This window comes from Myotis myotis, unplaced genomic scaffold, assembly GCF_014108235.1.
Source record: "Myotis myotis isolate mMyoMyo1 unplaced genomic scaffold, mMyoMyo1.p scaffold_m19_p_21, whole genome shotgun sequence".
Taxonomy (NCBI): domain Eukaryota; kingdom Metazoa; phylum Chordata; class Mammalia; order Chiroptera; family Vespertilionidae; genus Myotis; species Myotis myotis.
The window spans coordinates 211742-234580 of NW_023416326.1; the positions used below are offsets into that span (position 1 = coordinate 211742).

A 22839-nucleotide genomic window follows, 5' to 3' on the forward strand; every position below is an offset into this window, starting at 1 on the left:
ATCCATACATCTGTCCATCATCCATCCATCCATCCATCCATCCTTCCATCCATTCATCATCCATCATCCATTCATCTGTCCGTCCATCCCTCCATCCATCCCTGCATTTGTCCACCTGTCTATCCATCATCCCTCCATCCCTCCATCCATCTCTCTGTCCATCCACTTGCCCATCCACCCATCACCCATCTGTCCCATCCCCCCATCCCTCCTTCATTCCATCCATCTGTCCATGCTTCCATCCATCCACCCTTCCATGTGCCCACCCTTCCATGTGCCCACCCTTCCATGTGCCCACCCTTCCATCCACCCACACAGACTGGAGACACCCCGCCCGGCTCCAGGCTGTGACCTCGTCTCTCTCTCTTGCTCAGAGTCACCTGGGCTTCCGGTCAACTCCTAACCCCGCAGCGATTCTTCCCCTGGGGCGACTCTCACCGGCCCCCAGCTCAGGTGCCCCGGCCCCATGTCACTGGGAACCGTGCCTCCCTCCTTGTCCTGGAGCGCACGGCTCTCATCTGTACTGCGCACGGGTGGTGCGTCTCCCCCCTCTTCCCAAAGCCCCACTTCCGACTCCTCTCACCAGGACTCACAACGGCCTCGCACGTCTGTACGTAGACAGGCCGACCACCGCGCGTCCACTTCCAGAACAGCGGCCTCTTACGCCGCGCGAATGGCACCTCAATGTCTAAGCATGGCCTAAAGCCGAAGCGGTGACGCCCGGGCTGCAGGCCGGCCCCGTGTGGCCTGTGCGGCCGCCTGTCTCCCGGGGAAGCGTGTGTGGCCGGAGCGAGTGTGTGCGCAGAGGCAGACGCACCGTCGCGCACGGCCTGTGTCTGGGTGGCAGGACTGCGGGTGATTCTCATTTTCCCTCTTTTTCGTTTTTGTCTTTTCTAAACTCTCTGCAATGAGTCAGAACCAAAATAAACATGTTTTTCAGAAAACAAACGGCGTCAGGGTGTAATTAAGTCCCAGACTCTGAGCCGAGAGGAGGGAGGCGGCCGGGAGCCGCGTGGGGCAGCGCGCGGGGGAGGGGGAGGGGAGGGTGCGGGCAGCCTCGCAGGACCCGCCCGCTTCTGTCACCTGCTCTGCGGCCCACCCTCGCCCTGGCCGGCCTGTGTGGCTCAGTGGATAGAGCATCAGCCTGTGGACCCAAGGGTCCTGGGTTCGCTTCCCATCAAGGTCACGTACCTCGGTTGCAGGCTCCTCCCCGGCCTGGGCCCTGGTCGGGGCGCGTGCAGGAGGCACCCCATCGATGTGTTTCTCTCACGTCGATATTTCTCTCTGTCTCTCTCCCTCTCCCCTCCATTCTCTCCAAAATCCCCTCCATTGATTCCAAAATCAATGGAATAATACCCTTGGGTGAGGATTAAAAAAAAAAAAAGAGGTCGGAGGGAAGAGGCAGCGGCAGCCTGGCCGGGTCCTCTCCCTGGGGGACGCTGGGGTCACCCCTCTCTGCTGCCCGGGTGCCTCCCCTGCAGGAGGGGCGATGAGGCTGGGTGGCCACCTCCACCTTCCAGCTCCTCACCCCAAGGCCCTGTGGTCGGCGGGCAGCCTCCACCCACGCGGCTCGCCGGTGGCCAAGCGGGAGCCGGAGCGCGGGCCGCCCTTTCCGGCCGCCGTGTGAATTTCCACACGCCGGCCAGGGGCTGCCAGCCACCGGACTCCAACGGCTCATAAACGAGTGGAAAATTACTCATGGGCTCGAAAAAGACCCCACCTGAGGTGTCAGCTCCCACAGCCCCATCCTGGGGGTGCTCTGGCCCCTCCAAGGCCCCCCAGGCCTGGCCCGCAGGAGCTCCAGGGGGCGCGAGGGCAGGGGGGCTGGGAGGCCCACGCGTGGTCGGGGGGAGGCGTTCCTGCTGGGGCCGAGGCACCCCCTGCTCCTGGGTGGCCCGCGCGGCCGCCTGTCCCCACCAGCACTGACGCGGAGAGAACCTCCCAGGATCCGGGCCGGCCCACACGGACACACTCCCGAGCCTCCAGCAGCCAGGCGGCCGTGCTCAGCCGGCACCGCGGGCGGGGGCTGCCGCGCGCCCACCCGCCTCAGGGCAGCCTCTGCCCAGACGCACATGTAGCAATCAGCTCCCGGAAGCTCGGGGAGATCCAAATGCAGCAGTGTGTAATCACGGAGCCCGAAATAGCCACGCCCGGAGCCACCGCCACCCCGCGTCCCCGGGGACCCTCGGCCAGGCCCCACAGCGCGGCAGGCCTCAGGGTCCGCTCCGCTGGTGGGCGAGATGGGTGGTGCTGACGGTACCCACCGGGCCTCGGGGCAGCTTGGGGGGCTTCTCCATGGCAGGGGGGCATCTCCGGCCCAGAACAGGGCCCCCTCTGAACACACACACACACACACACACACTCACATGCTTACATGCTTACATGCTTACACACTCACATACACCGCCACACACATTCTCATACACTCACACACATACACCCACATGCACACACACACACACCCCACACACTCACATGCTTACATGCTTACATGCTTACACATACTCACATACACACATAGACAGTCACACACATTCTCACACACTCACACACATATACACCCACACACTCGCACACACACACTGACGCCCTGCAGGGAGGGAGACGACCCATTTTTAAGGTCGTCACTGACGCTTGATCACCCCACCCACAGGCACCTCAGACTCAGCTCCTGCAGAAGGGCCATCAGCACCCCCCACCCCCTGGGCCCCTCCTGCCCGCCCTCTGGGCATCACTGCCCACTGACCCCTCAGTCAGCACGTTCTCACTGACCCCCTCCCAGGGCCACGCTCTCGGTGCCCGGCCTCTCGTCCACCCCGAGGGCAGCGCCCCCTGCTCTCCCTCAACGCCCACCTCCAGCCAATACCACCAAGAATGATTGCAGTGGCAGCCAGAAACGTGCTGTTCTGCCCCTTGTACGCACGTGAGCTCACTTCCTGCTCTCCTACTGAGGCACCACCCCGTTTTCCTATAAAGAAGCAGCAGCCGGGGTTCGGTCACCTGCCCGGGGTCTCCAGGCAGGAGGTGAAGCGACCCCAGGCCGCGTGTCCTGGCCTCCTGACCTGTCCAGAGTCTGCCAACCTCTCCTCCGGCCCCTGCGCCGGCCTCTCCTTCATACGCCATCACGCTCCCTCAGTTCACGTCCCTGCACAGCCCCCTCCTCCAGGCTGTCCTCCAGGCTGCTACCAGAGCCATGTTTCAAAGACGCAAACTCTAACCCACGATGCCCCTGCTGGGCGGGAGAGGAGCTGCAGGGCTCCCTGGAGGGCGACCGTGTCTTGGGTGGCCCATGCTTCCTCAACACAGCCCCGCCCCAGGCAGAGGAAATGGGTGTCTGGGCCACCCCGCCCCCAAAGCCCTGGGGCTAGAGCAGTCTCCGCGGAGGAGACGGCTCTTCCTGGGGGCGGCCAACCCCGCCCAGCACCCCCGGCACCCCAGACTCCGTCAGGCAGAACGCCAGGCGCCCCAGGAGGCTGCCCTGGTGGCCCCGCCTAGGGAGGTCCCGTTCCCACAGTCCCCACGGGGCCTGGAGCCTCCCCTCCCGGATACACAAGCGAGTCCACACACACACACACACACACACACACACACACACCCTGACGACAACGAAAACCCGGAGACACCGGGGACCGGAGCGCACGCTGTCTGAACATGGGGGGGAAGTGGGGCGCAGAGGGGGGAACGGGGTGCAGGGGGCGTGGCCGGGACTCACAGAGACTGCAGGCTCGGCAGCTGCCTCAGCGCCTCGGCCGGGATCCCTCCCAGCTGGTTGTTCTGCAGCATCCTGCAAGGGGAGGAGGGGCGTGAGGACTCCCAGGCCTGCGGGGTGGGGTCCCTCCCTTGAACCCCACCCCAAGCTAGATCCCTCTCTCGCACCCCAGCTGCAGGAGCCCAGAGGGCGTCCTGGCCCAGCCCAGGCCCGGCCCATCAGGGGGGCTGTCCGGGTGTGGTGGGCTGGGCCCCCCGGGAGGGGTCACGGGAGGGTGAGGCAGAGCAAAGAGGATGACGGAGCCGAAGCAGAGACACGTGGGCCGGGCGGCCGTGAGCGACCAAAGTCAGAACTCGCGGTTCCGCTGAAATTTGGTCTGAAAGGCCCGGCCCGGCCGGCGTGGCTCAGGGGCTGAGCGTCAACCTGTGAACCAGGGGATCAGGGTTCGATTCCCGGTCAGGGCACAGGCCCGGGTTGAGGGCTGGGTCCCCAGTGTGGGGCGTGCAGGAGGCAGCCGATCCATGACTCTCTCATCATGGATGCTTCTCTCTCTCTCTCTCTCTCTCTCCCTTCCTCTCTGAAATCAGTAAAAATATTTTTTTAAAAAAGGATGGTGTGCCCTCCTGCAGGGAAATAACGAAATAATAGCGGGTACAATGACGCGTGTCCCCAAACCGTAGCGTGTGTTACAGACAGCGGCCGCACAGGAATGCGAGCGGCGATTAAGGCGGAACGGCAGGTAAGGGAGGGACAGGGGAGTCTGCGGCGGACGGAGACTCCGGCACAAAACCGCGCTTCGGCCTCCGTTCCCAAGGTCACGCCTCGGCGTGAAGGTCACCCGTACTCACAGGATTTTCAGGCTGTGGAGGCCGGAGAACGCTCCTCCCGGGATGTGTGACAGGTGGTTCCCTGAGAGACGCCTGCAGGTCGGAGCAGAGGGTGGGTGATGCCGGCCGGCAGGGAACCCGCGGAGGGGACCCTGTTAGCCTGGGGGGGCCGGGGAGGGGGCGGATGGGGTGCTGACCCCCAAGTTCTGAGAGCGACAATGTCTGGGCCACACCCACCACCTCGCTCCATTCTCACAATCACCCCGTCTAGTGCTGCTGTTGCCCCAAATCTTAGGGGAGGGAACTGCAGTTCGGGGAGGTCGAGCCACGGCCCTCGGGGTCCCGGCGCGCAGCAGCCGCAGGGCCGGCGAACTCCTCGGCCCCGGGTGCCCCGCAGCCCACACCCTCCTGGGCTACCGCGGCCCCAGGCCCGTCCTCGCCTCCTGTCTGTGCTGCTCCCGTCGCCATGGAGGGTCCAGCGCAGACGGGGTGTCGGTGTCTCCCCGCGTCCTGAACGCCACAGCCACCCCCACAACCCAGGGGGGTGCGGACATGGGGCTCGATCAGCCTGACGCCCGGGGCTAAGGCAGCTTGTCATGGGGGGGGAGGGGGATCCGACCCCACGGGGCAGGGGGAACAAAACGGGCTTCCTGCTCCCCCGGACCGAGCAGAGCCACACAGAGGAGCCGGCGCCCGACCGGTGTGGCTCTGTGGCTGAGCCTCGACCTGTGAACCAGGAGGTCAGGGTTCGATTCCCGGTCAGGGCACAGGCCCGGGTTGCGGGCTGGATCCCCAGTGGGGGGGCGTGCAGGAGGCAGCCGATCCATGATCCTCTCTCTTCACGGATGTTTCTCTCTCTCCCTCTCCTTTCCTCTCTGACATCAATAAAAGTATATTTAAATGTATATTTTTTAAAAGAAAAGGAGGGAAAAAAGAACAGCCCCCGCTCCTTGTTCTGAAGGGGGCCCCAGCCCCCCCCCGCCCCCCTTCCACTCACAGCTCCTCCAGGAAGCGCAGGCGGTGGAAGCGGCCGGGCTGCAGCTCCGTGAGGTTGTTCATGCTCAGGTCTCTGCGTGGGGAGGAAGCAGAGGGTGCTGGGGACAGCCCAGGGCTGGGGAGGGAGCTGACCTCCCGGCCAAGGGGCCTCGGGCAAAATTCACGGAGTTTCCAGCAGGAGAGGAGGAGCCGCCTCGTGCACCTCACACTCCGCGGACCCGTGGGTAAACCGAGGCACGGGGCGCCCTGCCGTTCCGACCTCCAGGGCCGGCGTCTACAGAGTCCACACACGGGCGTGAGCATCTCCCTCGTCAGCCCGGAGCCGGGGGACAGCGCTGCCCCCCCCCCCAGCGTCGCCTGTGGTCATGTCCCCCTGGGCTTCCCTCCCTCGGTCTCCAGGGGAGGCCGTGGCCTCCGGGCACATCGCGGAAGGTGCCGGCTCCCAGCGGTGGGACGGACGTGCTCCCCGGGGGCCTCCAAGGTGCTCGGCACACAAAACGCTCACAACACGGACGCCCACACTGACGCCGCCGCGTCCGGCTGAGACCTGGGGGTGACATTGAATCTGGGGGGGTGGGGGGCGTGAGGATGAAACAGGATGATTTGGGTAAAGGTGAGCCGGTGCCAGAGAATCACTGGCCAGCTGCCTCCTGCACGCCCCCCACTGGGGATGGAGCCTGCAACCCAGGCACGTGCCCTTGACCGGGAATCGAACTCGGGACCCTTCAGTCCGCAGGCCGACGCTCTATCCACCAGGCCACACCAGCCAGGGCTCATCATTGATGTCTCTCTCTCTCTTTCTCCCTCTCCTTCCTCTCTGAAATCAATAACAATATTTTTAAAAAATAAATAAATAAAAAGACTGCTGCGTCTCCAGTGTTTCATCTCTGACAAAGCCGGGCTCCCAGCAGTGCCCCAGGGAGGGAGGATGGGCCCTGCCGGGCAGAGCCGCGGGCTAGCGCACAGAACACGGGGTTGGCACACGGAACATGGGGCTGGCACACGGAACACGGGGCTGGCGCACGGAACACGGGGCTGGCACACGGAACACGGGGCTGGCGCATGGAACACGGGGCTGGCGCACGGAACACGGGGTTGGCGCACGGAACACGGGGCTGGCACACGGAACACGGGGCTGGCACACGGAACACGGGGCTGGCACACGGAACACGGGGCTGGCACACGGAACACGGGGCTGGCGCACGGAACACGGGGTTGGCGCACGGAACACGGGGCTGGCGCACGGAACACGGGGCTGGCGCACAGAACACGGGGCTGGCGCACGGAACGGTGGCTGGGGGAGCCCACGCCACAGCCCGGTTCTGCCGGGACCTCCCCTCGGGCCGGGCCGGGCTCGCCCTCGCCAGGAGGGAGGAGCAGAGCGAGCACCTTCCGTGTTTACCCCGAGCCCGGCCAAACGTGCCTCCACAGGAGCGCGAGGCCGCGTGGGGCCGTGACTCAGGGCGCGTCACTCAGCTGTCCCCCCGGGGGCCGTCCCGCGAGGCTCTGATGTGGCTCCAAGCCCCCCCCCCACCCCCCAGAGGCCTCATTGTTCTCCCCTGGGAGGAGGGGCCCAGCCCCCCACATCCTGCCCTGAGACAACACAGCCCAGCTGCAGGGGCAGGGGAGGGGGTGGATTTCAGAGGGGCGGGCGGGGGCGGGGGGGCCCCATTCAGGCCTGGGCCCCGCACAAAAGGAAAAGGGGTGAGGCTGGTGCCAGGGAGAGTGGGGAGGAGCGCAGAGCTGGGAGCGGGAGGCGCAGAAGGCTTCCCACTGAGGCCCTCCAAGCTGATGCCAGGGCCCCAGGAGCAGTAAGGGCCACTGGCCCTGCAGGGGGGGAGGGCCTGGGGGGGCTGTCCTTGGGGGGGTCATCCTGGGGGTCATTCTGGGGGGTTGTCCTGGGGGGTTGTCCTGGGGGGTTGTTCTTGGGGGGATCATCCTGGGGGGTCGTCCTGGGGTCATTCTGGGGGGGGCCTGCGGGAGGGGGCCCCGCCTGGGCAATCTCAGGAAGGTGCCCTGCGAAGGTGGAGGCTCTGAGACAGGCTTCCCAGGAGGTGGGCTGTCCCTGTGCGACCAGAGAGCAGCTCAGGCCGCAGGCCGTGCCCAGGCCGGGACGAGGGGCGCCCTGAGCCCTGGGGGCCTGGGTTTGGCTGCAGCAGCAGCAGCTCGGCGGTAGAACGGGTGATATTTACGAGGGGCACGTCTTGGGATACACCAGGTCTTGGATATGCTTGTCTAGTGGGTGCTGGGCAGCATGTGCCACGTGTGAGGGCACACGTGTGTACCTGCCCGTGTGCATCTCAGCGTGTTGGACTGCTCACGGTCACCGGCGTTCTGGAAGCCTCCGCACGTCACAGTCAGGAACTCGGGAGATGCCGTGGCCTCCGCGGGCCCCCCCCCCCCCCGTGGGAAAGCCCAGGGCGCTGTGACCTGCTCTCGGCCTCAGTTTACCCCCGGCCCGTCTCCCGAAGGAGCACGGATGCCCCGTGAGGCTGCGGTTGGAGACCAACGTGTGACTGAACCGAGTGCCCAGGCCTGGACTCGCCCTGTGGCCCCCTCGCCATCCTATGACCACTAGGAGCGCGCACACGTGTGCACACAGAAACCCTCCCTTGTACACACATGTGCACAACACACACATACACGCGTGTATAGATGTGCACCTGGACACGCACATGTATGTGCATGGAAACATGCATGCATGCGCGCACACACATGCACAGGAACATGCATGCGCACGCATCACTGCTCTGGGACCAGCTTCACGGCTGTTTAGCTGCACGGAGCCCAGCGCTTGGCAGCTCAGCCTCTGCTGCTGTCGTTTGAATTCTCGCTAACGTCCGGACGAGGGGCCCCGCGTCCTCACGGCGCTGGGCCCTGCACGCTGCCTCCCCACTGAACAGCGGGGCGGCGAGGGCGAGGGGCACCCCCATCCACAGCCCCGGGCCTCTGGGCGGACTGGGCCAGGGGGGTGGGCGTGGGGTGGGGGTGGGGGCGGGCAAGGCTGGCAGCAGGGGGAGCAGAGCCCCAGCCCTGGGCGAGGGAAGTGGAAATTCTGGCTGCACGTCAGGAAAATGTTCTCAGAACTTCACCCTGTGAGGCGACCAGACCACCCAGGCTGCAGGGCGAGGCTGTCACCATGGAGACCAGGAGCAGGTGTGATAAGGGGGGGATGCCGGGGGTGTGGGGCAGAAGCTGGAGGATGGGGAGCAGCAGACCCTCCCCTCCGAAGCCCCGGGGGACCGGCTCCGGGCCCCTTCTCTCCGCTCCGCCCACTCTCTGCGCCACGAAGGGACCTGCTCTGCCCCACACAGCAGCCACCAGCGCACGGGGGACATTTCCATCCGTTCAGATTAAATCAGCAAATCGGTTCCTCGGCTGCACTGGCCACGGCTCGAGGCTCGGCAGCCACACGTGGCCAGTGGCCCCACACGGGACGGACGTGGCCCTCGTCACAGGCAGCCCCACCGGACACCCTGCCGCCTCTGCGGTCTGACTCCCGGCTCTGCCACCGTGGGGCCCTGGGCACGTTCCTTCGCCTCTCCCTGCCTCGGTTTCCCCCCTGGCAAACTGCCCCGCCGGTGCCCAGCCCACAGCAAGTAACCGACCGGCAGGACCCGTGAGCACCACGACCCAACGCCCCCGCTCGCCGAGACCCAGGTCAAGTGCCGCCTCCTACGGGAAGCCCTCCAGGCCTTCCTCTCACCATCCAGGCAGCCACCACTCAACCAGCGCTGGCTGAGCACCTACTGTGTGCCGGGCGAGGAAGCTGCGAGGCCCAGTGACGTGTGCCGCCCGCCCTCAAAGAGCCCGTCCGTGGGGACAAATGACAAGCGTGTGGACCATGACAGGCCCGAGGGACCAGGCCTGGGGCGGGAGCCGGAGTCCCACTGGGCTTCCTCAGGCTCGTCCATGCGGCCGTTTGACGGAGCGCTGAAGCTTCCGTCACCAAGTCAGCCACAGCCCGGCCTGGGTGGCTAGCGGTGGCGTGTCCCGCGGGCTCCCTGAGGTCCCAGGACAGGGGCTGGCGGGGTGGAAGCGGGGGGGGGGGGGGGAGGGCCTGGGCGGAAGGATGGGTGCCCAGGGCGAGCGGGGGAGTCCCCTTTGTGGGAGACAAGGCCCTGGGTTCTGTTTGTTTAGCTGAAGACGCTGGTCCTTCTGCCTTTATTCCACCGGATAAAGGGCCAGGGCGTGTCCGGGGAGAACAGGAGAAAGAGCCCTCTATTCAGTGCCCCACGCCCAGCCCAGTGAAAGCTCCTCCCACAGCTGGGAGCCCCCCCCCCCCCCCCCCGCCGCCCTCGTCCCCATACCTGCACTCCCCGGGCGCACCCACCCCAGCCCACAGCACCCAGACACCCAGCGAGACGGTTTTCTAAATGGGACTGGGAGCCCTGGCCGGTGTGGCTCAGTGGATAGAGTGTCGGCCTGTGGACTGAAGGGTCCCGGGTTCGATTCCCGGTCAGGAAACATGCCCGGGTTACGGGCTCCATCCCCAGTGGGGGGCGTGCAGGAGGCAGCTGATGTTTCTATCTCTCCCTCTTTCTTCCTCTCTGAAATCAATAAAAATATATTCAAAAAATACAGGTATATTATGTAATAGTTCCTCGTAAGGGAGCGATTGTGAGGGTTGAGCGGAGGGTCCGAGTGTGTGTGGCGGGGGGTACAGCTGTGCCCACGGCGGGGGGGCACCCCTCCCTCCTTGCATTCAGCTCCCAGAGCCCTTCCCCACAGGTCACCCGCGGGGGTGGGGCAGGGAGCGAGGGGAGGGCGTTCTGGGTCAGCCCTGCCCTTGGGAGGCACCAGCTGCTGCCCCTCCCCGGTGCCTCCAAGTGACGCCACCTGCCCAGCCCTGATATCCACACCCTTTGATCTTGGGATCTCTGGCCCCGGTCCCTCCGCCAAAGGCATCTGTCTCCCTGGCCTCCTCCAAGGAAAAGCAAAGGTCCGGGCTGCCCGCCCCCAGCGCCTCCTCCCTCCCTGGACGGTGTGCAACCAGGGCAGCCACAGAGGCCCGAGAGCTGTCGCAGCCAGGCTCCTCCGAGGCGGCGTGTCCGGGGGGCAGCAGGGCCGGGGCGGGGGGGCTGGACACCGGGCTACCCCTGGGCACCGTGCCCCGGCCACTGCTGGGAAGAGGCCTTCCGCCCAAATTCCTCGTTTCTAGCGCCCTTGTGGGCAAAGGCCTGCTGAGCCCTGGCGGAGGACACAGCCCTCTGAGGACACACTCAGAACCACAGACACAGCTGCACGGAACCTGGAGTGCTAGGCGGGGGGCAGTCAAGGAGGGCTTCCCGGAGGAAGTGTCACCCGTGGGAGCCAAGAGGGTCCGGCTCAGCCATCAGACAGTGGCCTGAGAGCTTTGCAAAGGGCAGACGGTGCTTAGGATGACAGCGAGGGGGTGCATTTGGCTGAAGGGTGGTCTCCCCCAAAAAAGAGATATGTCCGCATCCTAACACCTGGAACCTGGGGGTGTGATCTTACTTGGAAAGGGGGTCTCTGCAGGTTCGGGTGGACCCCAAGCCCATGACAAGGGAAACCCACAGGGAGACCCCCCGAGAAGGAGGGGAGGCGCTGGCGGAGGCAGAGACCGGAGTGACGTGGCCACAAGCCGCCACCGCACTTAGAGGCGCGCAGTAGGCCGTCCCCAGGAGCCCCAGCGAGCACAGCCCTGTCGACACCCGGATCCTGAGCTTCCGGCCTCCACAATCTCAGAGACCCCCTCTCCGACGCTTGAAGCTACGGGTTTGCTATGGGAGCCACTGGAAACCACACAGTCCGTGGTCAGAGGGTCTCCGTGTCCGGCTGCTCCTCGGGGCCCAGCCCTGGGCACCCCCAGCCTCTCCCCCTCCTCACTCACATCACTGGCCTCCCTGCTGCCTCTGACCAAGCCAGCGACCCCTCCACACGTCCCCCAGGAGACGGCACCAGGATCTGGCGTGACCCAGAAATTCCACTCCTGGGCTTACAGCCAACAAAACGCACCAGGCGTGACCATGGCCACAGCAGCGGTGTGGACGCACCTTCAGACGCGGCGAGGGGAAGAAGCCGGACACCATCCCCTTAAGCAGTGGTTCTCAACCTTCCTCACGCCGCGGCCCTTTCATACAGCTCCTCATGTTGTGGGGACCCCCAACCATAGAATTATTTTCGTCGCTACTTCATCACTGTCATGCAAATATCTGATAGGCAGGATGTATTTTCATGGTTACACATTGGACATCATTAAAGCATAGCGATGGATCACAAAAACAATATGTAATGATATCTGTGTTTTCCGATGGTCTTAGGCGACCCCTGCGAAAGGGTCGTTCGACCCCCAAAGGGGTCGTGACCCACAGGTTGAGAACCGCTGCCTTAGAGGGAGCTGAGAACACAGGCGAGGCACACCTGTGTGGCCAGAGGTCTCGACCCATGACCTACCCAGGTTGCCCGCTGGGGACAGGGACGGGGGCAGGCCCTGGGAGCTGTGGCCACCCTGCTTCCCGTCTGGGTGCTGGCTACGCAGGTGTGTGCAGCCCGGGAAACGGTATCGCACGCCACACCTGCGACGGGGACTCTTCCCTGTGATGCATGTGACGCCTCAATGAAACGTTCGTCTAAAAAGGAGACAGCAGCCGGCCGGTGCGGCTCCGTGGCTGAGCACCGACCCATGAGCCAGGAGGTCAGGGCGCAGGCCCGGGTTGCAGGCCGGATCCCCAGTGGGGGGCGTGCAGGAGGCAGCCGGCCCACGATTCTCTCTCATCATGGGATGCTTCTGTCTCTCCCTCTCCCTTCTTTTCTGAAATCAATAAAAAAATATATATTTTTAAAAATAAAATAACTGAATAAAAAGGAGAGAGAGAGACTCGTTCTGAAAGTCTTCTGTAAACTGGCATCTCGCCGTCCAGACTGGAACTGCCTGTTGATTGCTGGGCGTCATTGTCACCCTCCTCATCAGGGCTCCCCCACACAGTAGGTGCTGCATGAGCACTTGCTGAGGTCTGGGGCTGGGTGTCCCCGCACCGTGGTCATCCCAAGACTCCGAGGGGCCATCCCTCCCCACGGCGCCCCACCCCCGGGCACTTACAGGGCGGCTGCTTTCTCACCCGCCCGCCCGACACTTCTCTTCACACCGACCGACCGACCGACCGACCGACCGCAGGTCTTAGTCGTCTCGGACCTTCGGGGGCCCGGGCAAGGGCCAGACACACGGCGGCTATTCAGGGACTGACCGTTGCCAGAGCGCTCTCCCCGTCCAACGCCCGGACGGGCACATTCCCCCCAAACCCTGCTCATCCTAACTGGTCGGAGACTGGATGGAAACTTTCAAAAGAAGTTTTCTTTTTCCAATAAATAAGTAAATAAATAAGAGAAGGAATCGGGAAGGCCAAGCAGCTCCTAAGTGGAAGGGTTTGTAAACAGATGTCTCACTTAAGAAAACCCTGCCTGGCCACGGGCTGGGGGGGCGGGCGGCTTCGTGGCCCCCACCTGGTGGCTTCGAGGCTCCCCTGGCTGGCAGTTTCAAGCCCGCCCCCCCCCCCCCCCGCTGGCAGTTTCAAGGCTCCCCAGACAGGACAGCCGTCTGGGGTGGGTGCCACCCCTTGGGGCCTGCGGGGAGCCAGGTGAGGGCCAGCCCAGGTCTGGAGGGGGCTGCCCTCCTCCCTCTCAGGTAAGCACAGGCTCTGCTCTGCACCCCCAGACTCTGGCCCGTCAGCTGGTTATTGATCCGTGATTCTCTCTCATCATTGGTGTTTCTCTCTCCCTCTCCCTTCCCCTCTGAAATCAATAAAAAATATATTTAAAAATAATAATAAATGTGGCAAGTGCCGTTTCTGGCGGGGGCAGGGGGCAGTTTCCAGCACCGTGACAGGCCCCTCCTGACCCCCTAGCACAGCGGTTCTCAACCTGTGGGTCGCGACCCCTTTGGGGGTCGAACGACCCTTTCACAGGGGTCACCTAAGACCATCGGAAAACACATCTATAATGACATATTGTTTTGGGGATTGATCACTATGCTTGAATGATGTTCGATTGGTAACCGTGAAATTGGGGGTCACCACAACAGGAGGCACTGTATGAAAGGGTCGCAGCATCAGGAAGGTTGAGAACCGCTGCTAGCATCTCCCTGGAGGGACGGTCAGGCCCAGGGCGTGCGGGCTGCAGCCAGGACAGGACGGCATCCCCTGTCCCCTCTGTCTCCGGGAGCGAGGAGGAGGCGGGGGGCTGGGCACAGCCTCCATCCCTGGCCCAGCTCCGGGTCCTCGTCTCACAACCGATCCGATCGGGGAGGGCCTGGCCCCAGGGCTGGGACGGCCCCTGAGACTGGCCCTCCTTGTAGGTCTCCGAAGACGAGGCTGGGGACCAGACGCGTGGGAAGTCCCTGTCCCTGCGGCCGGCCCAGCCCCCACCTGCCGCTGCCCGCCCGCCCGCCCGTGCCCGCGCTGGCCTGGCTCCGGGGGGCACGGTGCCAGCCCCTGAGCTCCTCCACGTCCTTCTGCTTCCAAAATAACCCTCTGCTCACGGCCCGCGTTTGGCATCCTGGGTGTTTTTCTTGTCCCGGGACCTGCTCCCGCGTCTGAAGGGCAGGAGGAGAGACCTCTGAATCCTCATTAGAAATTGGGGACCCCTCCCCTGGTGTTTACCATGAGAGTAGTTAGCACAGAGGGGGGCCCCCCAATTCTGACAGCCCCTGAGTCAGGGAGTCCATGGCGGTTTGGCTGAAAGAAGTCGTCATTTCCAACATGGGGGGAGCTGGAGGTTGCCCCCCACGCCCAACCCCCACCCCGTCTCCTGCACCTTCCCCAGGTGCCCAAAGCCCCCCGCCCCCCAGGACTCCCCGTCCTTGACCCTGCTCCCCTTAGAGTGAGCTGCGAGCCTCAGGCCCCAGCCCATTAGGGATGAGCTCAGAGTTCCTCACGGGCCCTCAGGGCACATCCCAGGCGGCCAGGACCACACACCCTGGTGCCCCTCACACCTGCCTCTCCTCCGGGCACAGACCCCCGGACTCCGTTTCTGGGGAGAAGCCAGGCTCTCCAGACGAAGGGACCTAGAAGCCGGGTCTCTCCTCGTTGGGGAGCATCCCATCGGGCGCCCGGGGGCGTCCCTGTGAGGAGGGAGGGGCACGTCCTGTCGAGCCCGGAGCCCGGAGCAGAGCCACCGGGACCGGCCGCCCTCCCTGCGGGTCAGTGGGACCGGCTTTCGTAGAAAGAGCAAGGCCGGCCGGTGTGGCTCAGTGGTTGGGCGTCGACCTATGACCCAGGAGGTCACGGTTCGATTCCCGGTCAGGGCACAGGCCGGGTCGCGGGCTCGATCCCCAGTGTGGGGTGTGCAGGCGGCAGCCGATCCATGATTCTCTCTCATCATGGATGTTTCTCTCTCCCTCTCTCCCTTCCTCTCTGACATCAATAAAATATATTTTAAAAAAGAAAGAAGAAGAAAAAGGATGGAGGGATGGAGGGAGGGAGGGCAGGCAACCCGGTCCCTGCAGCTCCGATCTCCCCTTTCGGGGCCTCCACGGCTCACGTGCGGGGGAAATGACACTCGTGGACGCGTGGAAGCAGGAGTGGGGGGAAGGCCCCGGCTTTGCCGTCTTTGTCTCCTGCTCCTCCCGCCCCTCCAGGTGCTCGCCGCGCGAGTTTCCACGTTCAAGACGCAGAAGCGGAGACGAGGGAGAGGCTGAGGGACGGTCCCAGCGACACCCAGCTCACACACCCGGGCCCAAGGCAGGGCCAGGGGCCCCCAGGCCTCCCGCCGGCACCCCGCGCGGCCCTGCCTTCTGCCTCTGCCCCAGGCACGGGTCCGGCGGGAAGGGACCGGGCGTGTGTGGGGCCATCGGGTTGAGAGCCCGTGGACCGGGGAAGGCGGGTGGAGCGGGCGGGACGGGGGCCAGCTCTGCTCGGAGCCAGGCTTTCTTCTCCTCCGCCAGCCGCCCCGCCCGGCCGCGCCCGTGCCCGCCGCTGCCAGCGCCAGACGTTTCCTTTTTCTCGTGCCTACGGCTGTTTCCTGCCTTTCCTTTGAACTGGGGTGCTGGCTCCCCCCACACTCACCCTCCTCCAGCCGCCCCCAGGGGCTGCCCTCGGAGGGGCTGGCACGGCGTCCTGAGGACCCGGTTCCTGGAATCACCCCCCCACACACATGCCCTCTCCCTCTTCCCTGGCCTGGGTGCTGCCCCCTCGCCTCCCTCCCCACCGCCTGCCGCCCCGAGGGCGCTCCTGTCCCCCTGGCCCGCCTCCTGGGTGGCTTCTCCTTTCTCAACACAACATGTGGACACCGAGGCCCAGAGAAGTTTGGGGGCACAGCAATGGGGGGGCTGGCTGAGGTGAGACTCACAGGCCCCAAGTTTGGGGGCGCTGCAACTCAGGCTGTAAGATTCATCAGAAAGGAAGGGGAGCCCGGCCGGCCGGTGTGGCTCAGGGGCTGAGCGTCGACCTAGGAACCAGGAGGTCAGGGTTCGATTCCCGGTCAGGGCACAGGCCCGGGTTGCGGGCTCGACCCCCAGGGGGGGGCGTGCAGGAGGCGGCCGGTCCATGATTCTCTCTCATCATGGATGTTTCTCTCTCTCTCTCTGTCCCTCTCCCTTCCTCTCTGACATCAATAAAAAATATTAAACGTTTAAAAAAATTATTGATTTCAGAGAGGAAGGGAGAGGGGGAGAGAAACATCAGTGATGAGAGAGAATCATGGACCGGCTGCCTCCTGCACGCCCCCGACTGGGGATCAAGCCCACAACCCAGGCAGGTGCCCTGACTGGGAATCGAACCCGGGACCCTCCAGTCCGCAGGCCGACGCGCTATCCACTGAGCCACACCAGCCAGGGCTGAAATCGATAATTTTTTATTTTAAGAGACACATCTGGTCCCGGGGCTCTGAGGAGCTGGGTGACTCCCAGCAGGGGGCAGAGCTGGGAAGGAGCCAGGGTCTGGCGGCCGGGACAGAGGGCACGTGGTCACATCATCAGATGCAAACCTGCACCGTCCTCGCCAGGAGCCAGAGCGGGCACTGCCGGCCTCGCTGAGGAGAGGAAACGAAGGGGCCCCGGACCTCGGCTCCTGCAGAGACCCCTGCTTCCCCACCCAGAGGGGATGCTCCTCACCTCCCCCATCTCCCAGAGCCCCCCGCTCCGTCCCCTCATCGCCTCGCCCCCTCCCCTCTCCCGCTCTCAGAAGCACCAGCTGTAAAACAAGACCCGAAGCCGGGAGGCGTGGGCCAGGCTGACATACCCCACGTGGGGTTGGGGGGACGAGAAGAGATCAACCAAGGAACTTATATACTTATGGGCGCAGCCCGTGGACACGGGCGATAGGGTGGTGAAGGCCTGGGGGTGGGTAGGGGCTGGGAGGAGGGAGGGAAAGGGGGGATGGGAGATCTCTGTAACACCATCAACAGTAAAAATATATTTTTTATAAAAAGAAGCACAAGCCGTGTCTGGGGACAGAGGGCCTCGCTCCATCCCCAGGGAGACACAGACCAGCTCAGAACGCCCCACCTCCACGGCCCAGACGCAGCCCCCCAGCCCCGGGGGTGGGGTGGGGTTGTGACAAGGAGGAGGGAGGATCATCCATCTCCCAGCAGCAGGGGCGTGGGGTGCTGGGGTTCCCCAGGTGGCTCTGACCTTCCTTCTCCGAGCTCTTCCCGAAAAGGTCGCCGGGGAGACAGGTGCTGGGGAGGAGCCTGGACCAGTCCGCCCGGGGGGTGTACCCCCCAGCCCTCCCTCCACAGAGGAATGGTGCCTTTCTCAGCCCCCACCCCAATTTCCAAACTCTTTCTTTTTTCCTTTTCCAAGAGGAAAGAAGAGGGAGAGAGAGAGAAACATCCATGATGAGAGAGATCATGGATCGGCTGCCTCCTGCACGCCCCCCACTGGGGAGGGAGCCCACAACCCGGGCCTGTGCCCTGACCGGGAATCGAACGCTGACCTCCCGGTTCATAAGTCGACACTCAACCACTGAGCCACGCCGGCCGGGCCAAACTCTTTTTATCCACAGAACCCCGTCCTCAGAGGATTCAACGCCATGTACGCCAACATGTAAAAGGGCCACAGGTGGGGCTGCCCTGGGGGGAGCAGGCAGGGGGCAGACCTTCTGGAATATGGTCACTGTTTCCTCCCCTGCCCCCCACCCTGTGCACCCTAACTCAGGGCAGAGAGCCTGGGAGGGGAGCCCCGTGAAGGATGGCAACGCACGACCCTGCACACCCACCCAGGACGTGCCAGCACCGAGCACCCGGGCCCCCTGCGGTTCAGCAGACACGCCTGACTCTTGTGAGAACCATCCCGGCTCTCTCTCCCTCGTGCCCCCAGGTCCCGAGGCCCTAAACTGGGAGCTCAGGACCCATCCTGGGACAGATGGACAGACGGCCGGCCGGTCCCAGGCTCTCCGCCCTCTGAGAAAAGCTGCAGGAGCCCAGGCAGGGCAGGGCTGAACCGGGGACCTTTCCTTCCCTGCCCCCCCGAGCAGGGGTGGGAGTGGGGTCCATGGCCTGGAATGAGTTGGCACCCCCTCCTCCTGCCCGGGGGGCACCCCATCCGGAGCCCCCAGCCCTCAGGCTCCGGAGGGAAGCTCCTCCCGGGGGCAGCTGCCCCCAGTAGAGTCCCCTTCACGCATCATCGCACCCCATCACTGGGCTAAAAATGGTTCTCTGGTGTTCAGCCTGGGCGCCTGCCCACAAATTACTGTCTCCTACGCTGCCTCCTGGGATGGGCCCCACGGGGGCCCCGGGGAGCCAGGCGGCCTCCCCGAAGGGACGGGGTACCGCAGGGTCCCCTCTGGAGGAGACAAGCCCGGGTGAGGCTCCTTTCCCGGCTTTCGGGACCCCCCACTAAGGCCCCCCAGCCTCAGTGTGGCAGCTCTGTCCAGGCCCCCCCCAAGCCACAAACCTTTCCACCCACGGAGCCCCTCCCCTCTCCTCCTCCGACTCTCAACAGCTTCACCTGCAGGCGCCCTGGGGAGAAGGGGCCGCCAAGCCAGGTCCCTCCAGCTCAGGGTCCAGATACACCCCCACACACACACCCGTCACCAAACCTGAGCTCCCACCTGAACCTGCCAGACCGAGAGGGAAGCCCGGCGCCGCTGGTCTGATGCTGTCTGACTCTCCTCCCGTCTGGTCCCCAGGGGTCAGCCCCCTGGAGGGGAGAGCCCTCCCCAGGCCCATGCGCAGGACGCCCACCCAGCAGGTGCCCCAGTCTGAGGCCGGGCGGGCACGGGCGGGCGCCGCAGGGGCGCGCGCGGCCCAGTCGGTACTCACAGGTAGGCGGTCAGCGGGGCCAGGTCCGGGGGCACCGTGGAGAGCCCCAGCTCCGAGCAGTCCGCCGCCAGCATGACGCCGTCCTCGCGGCAGCGGCAGGGGGCCGGGCAGGCGGCGGGCTCGGGGCCGGAGCCGGGCTGCGGGGCGCACGGGACGGCGCAGAGCAGAGCGCACAGCCGCAGCCACGGCGTGCGCAGCCCTGGCGCGCAGGGCATCGCGGCGGCGGCGGCGGGCTGGCACCTGGCGGCGGGCGGCGGGGCGCACCGGGGACGCAGCCAGGAGGGCGCTGCGCCGTCACCGCCGGGGCGCGAGGCGGGGGCGCCCGCGGGCTCTGCTCCGGGCGGGCGGGCGCGCGGGGACCGTGCAGTCAGCGCGGCGCGGGCATTGCCTAGTGCGCTCCTCCAGCTCGCGGGCTGGGCTGGGCTGGGCGAGGGAGGGAGACGCGCGGAGGAGGAGTCAGGGAAACTTTGTGCGCCCGGCTCGCCCCTGCCCGCCTTCCTCGGAGCTGGCAGGAGTTCCATCCAGGAAAGAAAAACAGCGGCGGCGCCCGCCTCCCCGGGACCTGCGCTTGTCTGGACCGGGGCCCAGGGCCTAGGCTTGCGCACTCAGACCCTCTCCTCCCGGGGGAACAGCCATGGGCCACCTGGGGCGCGGAGGAGGCCCGCGGGAAGCCACCTCCGGAGTCTCCATAGGGCCGGGGCGGTGTGGCTCAGTGGTTGAGCTTCGACCTAGGAACCAGGAGGTCACGGTTGGATTCCCGGTCAGGGGCACATGCCCAGGCTGTGGGCTCCATCCCCGGTGTGGGGCGTGCGGGAGGCAGCCCGTCCATGATGCTCCCTCAGGTAGCTTTAGGCAGCTGTGACTTTAACGCTAAATCTTTACATTTGTTTACGTTTATCTGGACGGCCCATGGCACCCGGTGGGTCTGTGTTTACCTACATAAGTTTTAATAAACTTTAGCTCTTTATTGTCGATCTGCTTTATGGTGGTGATTGATAAAACAGAAGCGTATCTATATGTATTTTATGTATTCATGACATACCTAACTTTTTCCTTCTCATTTTTTTTTGGGGGGGGGAGGGATATTTCTAGGGTATGCAGCTCATCATTGATGTTTCTTTTTTTCTTTTTTTTAAAAAATATATTTTATTGATTTTTTACAGAGAGGAAGGAGAGGGATAGAGAGTTAGAAACATCGATGAGAGAGAAACATCGATCGGCTGCCTCCTGCACACCCCCCACTGGGGATGTGCCCACAACCAAGGTACATGCCCTTGACCGGAATCGAACCCGGGACCCTTCAGTCCGCAGGCCCACGCTCTAGCCACTGAGCCAAACCGGTCAGGGCTCATCATTGATGTTTCTTTCCTCTCTCCCTCTCCCTTCCTCTCTCTGAAATCATTTTTATAAACATATTGAAAACTGGGGGTAGGGGCCGCCCTTGGGGAAAGTGCCCAGCACCTACTGCTCATGGGGACACACACGGGGTATCCCTGTGTCCCCCCCCCCAAGCCAGGGTCCCTCTGAGAGCGCTGTGGTCCACAGCGCCACCTGGTGGCTGCTCCGAGGACGCTGCCTGGAGGCTTGTGGAAAGGAAGATGCAGATGGTCCAGCCCGCGAGCCCTCACCCCGTCTGACTCCTAACCCCTTCTCTGCCGAGAGCAAGACCAAGTGGACACACTGAGGACCAGCAGGGGCCAGCTGGGGGCTTGAGAACCTGGTCCGCTGCTTCCCCAGCCAGGGTGGCCCCAGGGACACCCCCCTCCCACCCCCCAACACACACACACCAGGGCCACTCCTGCGAGGAGAACGAGTGCCACCTGGTGGTGGAACTGGGGAGCTGCAGGGTGCTCACCCGCTCACGGGTCTTCGCGGCCGCGGTCAGGGGACGAGGGTGTGCACCTGCTGGTCCCACCCCAGCAGCCAGAAGTCCTCCAGGGCTTTCCGCAGAGCCCCCCCCCCCTCGGGTGGCAGTGAATTCTTGCGTGTGCGCGTCTGGCCCTGTGGGGGCGGAGGGCAGGGCATGTGAGTTGGGGACACCTTAGCCCCCCCAGACCCCACTGTACATGCACACACAGGCACACGTGGGGGCCCCAAGAACGCAAGCCAGGCCCAGCCAGCGTGGCTCAGTGGTTGAGCGTCGGTCAACCTCTGAACCGGGAGGTCAGGGTTCAATTCCAGCTCAGGGCACAGGCCCGGGCTGTGGGCTCGATCCCCAGTGGGGGGCGTGCAGGAGGCAGCCGGTCCATGCTTCTCTCTCATCATAGATGCTTCTCTCTCTCTCTCTCTTACTTCCTCTCTGAAGTCAATAAAAATATATATTTTTTAAGAAAACTCTATCTTTCCGGAGACGAAAAGTCCCCATGCAGCTTCTGGGGCTGGAGACCAGCTCAGCTGCCCCAGCTCAGGCCCAGCCGGCTGCCTGCCCTTCCCCTGCACCTCCTACCCCAAACTTCAGAGCTGCCCGCCCACCGGGCCCTGCACTGGGGGAGGGGGGGCTCGAAACCGCCCTGCAGACTCAGCAGATTTTCCTGCTCTGTGTGTGTGTGCACGTGTGCGTGTGTGTGTGTGTGTGTGTGTGTACATGCACATGTGTGCTCTTCCAAAGAGGCCTGGGGAGGGCAACTGGGGGAGCTGATGTGAGAGAGGCCGGCCAAGTATGGCTAGGATCCCCCGATGCCCCGTGGGACCCCCCTCACCTAGGGTACCTCCGGCGGAGTCCCGGCAGCAGCCGAAAGGGGGGACATGGGTGGAAACCCTGCCTCAGAATCTAAGGGGAAGAGGTGCTGCCGGCACGGTTTAGGGGGGCTCAGAGCCTCCCCCCGGGGGGGGGGCGGCTGTTGAGGACAGCATACCTGCCGGCCCTGCTGGCCGGAGCAGCTGGGTGCAGGTGAGGTGGGCCCCGGAGCAGCTGCAGACAGGTAACCAGCACCCTCCCCGCCCGACCTCTCCATTCAGCAAAAACCGTCCCACAGCCTGAGTCTCATCCCCACCAACTACTCCCTCAGACGAACCCACATCCTCTCCCGCGGGTCCTCTCGAGGTCTCAGCACCCCACTGCTTCCTCCGGGGGGGCGGTCGGGAGGGGAGGCCGGGGGTGGGGTGTGCAGGGCCAGGAGCCTGGCCCCAGCAGCTGGCCCAGCCCTGCCCCCCCGCCACCCCCCCTTGGAATGGGATACGGGGCAGCCTGTGGTTTGGGGCCCTGGTGGTTGCTCAGTGGATAGAGCATCTGCCTGCAGACCTGGTCGAGGGCACACATCTGGGTTGCAGGCTCCTCCCCGGCCCAGGCCCTGGTCAGGGCATGTGCAGGAGGCAACCCATCAATGTGTTTCTCTCACATAGATGTCTCTCTCTGTCTTTCCCTGTCTCTTCCTCTCTCTCTAAAAACCAATGGAAAAGTATCCTCAGGTGATAGATATATATCCGCACATAAACCCATCCTACCCTGGTCCCGGGCCCCCGCCACCTGGCTCTCTGCCCAGGAGCTCAGCTTCCAGCCCCTCCGACTGCTGTGGGACCAGCCTGGTGAGGGGAGGGAGCTCACAGCCCTCGGGGCTCGGCCGTGGAAACCGGGGCACGGCCGCCCTCAGCCCGCGGGGGAGGCTGGCTGCTTCCTCCTCCCGCCCTGTGCGCCCCGAGCTTCCGTTCTCGGCAACAACCACCAGCGTGGCCCAGAGGGGCTGCCCTCCTTCCAGCCCCCTGCCCGCCTCTGACCTCAGGGCCCCACTAGGGATGGGCAGGTTTGGGGGCAGTTGAGGCAGAGGCCAGGTTCAGGGTGCCTCCCACAGGTATCCAGGTGGTCCTGCCCCCACCCCCATCTCAGGTACCAACTACTGCCCAGCTCTGATCAGCTCCTTTGGGGGAAACCACCCCCAGAGGAGCATGAACGAGGGAGGGAGGGAAGGGACAGGGAGAGGGAGAGAGAATCATGGACCGGCTGCCTCCTGCATGCCCCACACTGGGGATCGAGCCTGCAACCCAGGCATGTGCCTTGACCGGGAATCGAACCGTGACCTCCTGGTTCATAGGTCCACGTTCGGCCACTGAGCCACGCCGGCCGGGCTATAAGCCTTCTGAGTAGATGTCAGA

At 64.5% G+C, this 22839-nt stretch overlaps 1 protein-coding gene across 1 annotated transcript in view; it reads right to left on the reverse strand.

The window, feature by feature from the left end:
* Positions 1-19154, reverse strand: part of LGR6 (leucine rich repeat containing G protein-coupled receptor 6) — a 37898-nt gene extending 18744 nt beyond the window's left edge. The window contains exons 1-4 of the mRNA XM_036355207.1: positions 18751-19154; positions 5534-5605; positions 4558-4629; positions 3713-3784 (exon numbers count right to left, since the gene is read on the reverse strand). Of these exons, the coding sequence (XP_036211100.1) occupies positions 3713-3784; positions 4558-4629; positions 5534-5605; positions 18751-18965 (431 nt within the window). The 5' untranslated portion in view covers positions 18966-19154. The remainder of the gene's footprint in view (positions 1-3712; positions 3785-4557; positions 4630-5533; positions 5606-18750) is intronic.
* Between the last annotated feature and the right edge of the window lie 3685 nt (positions 19155-22839).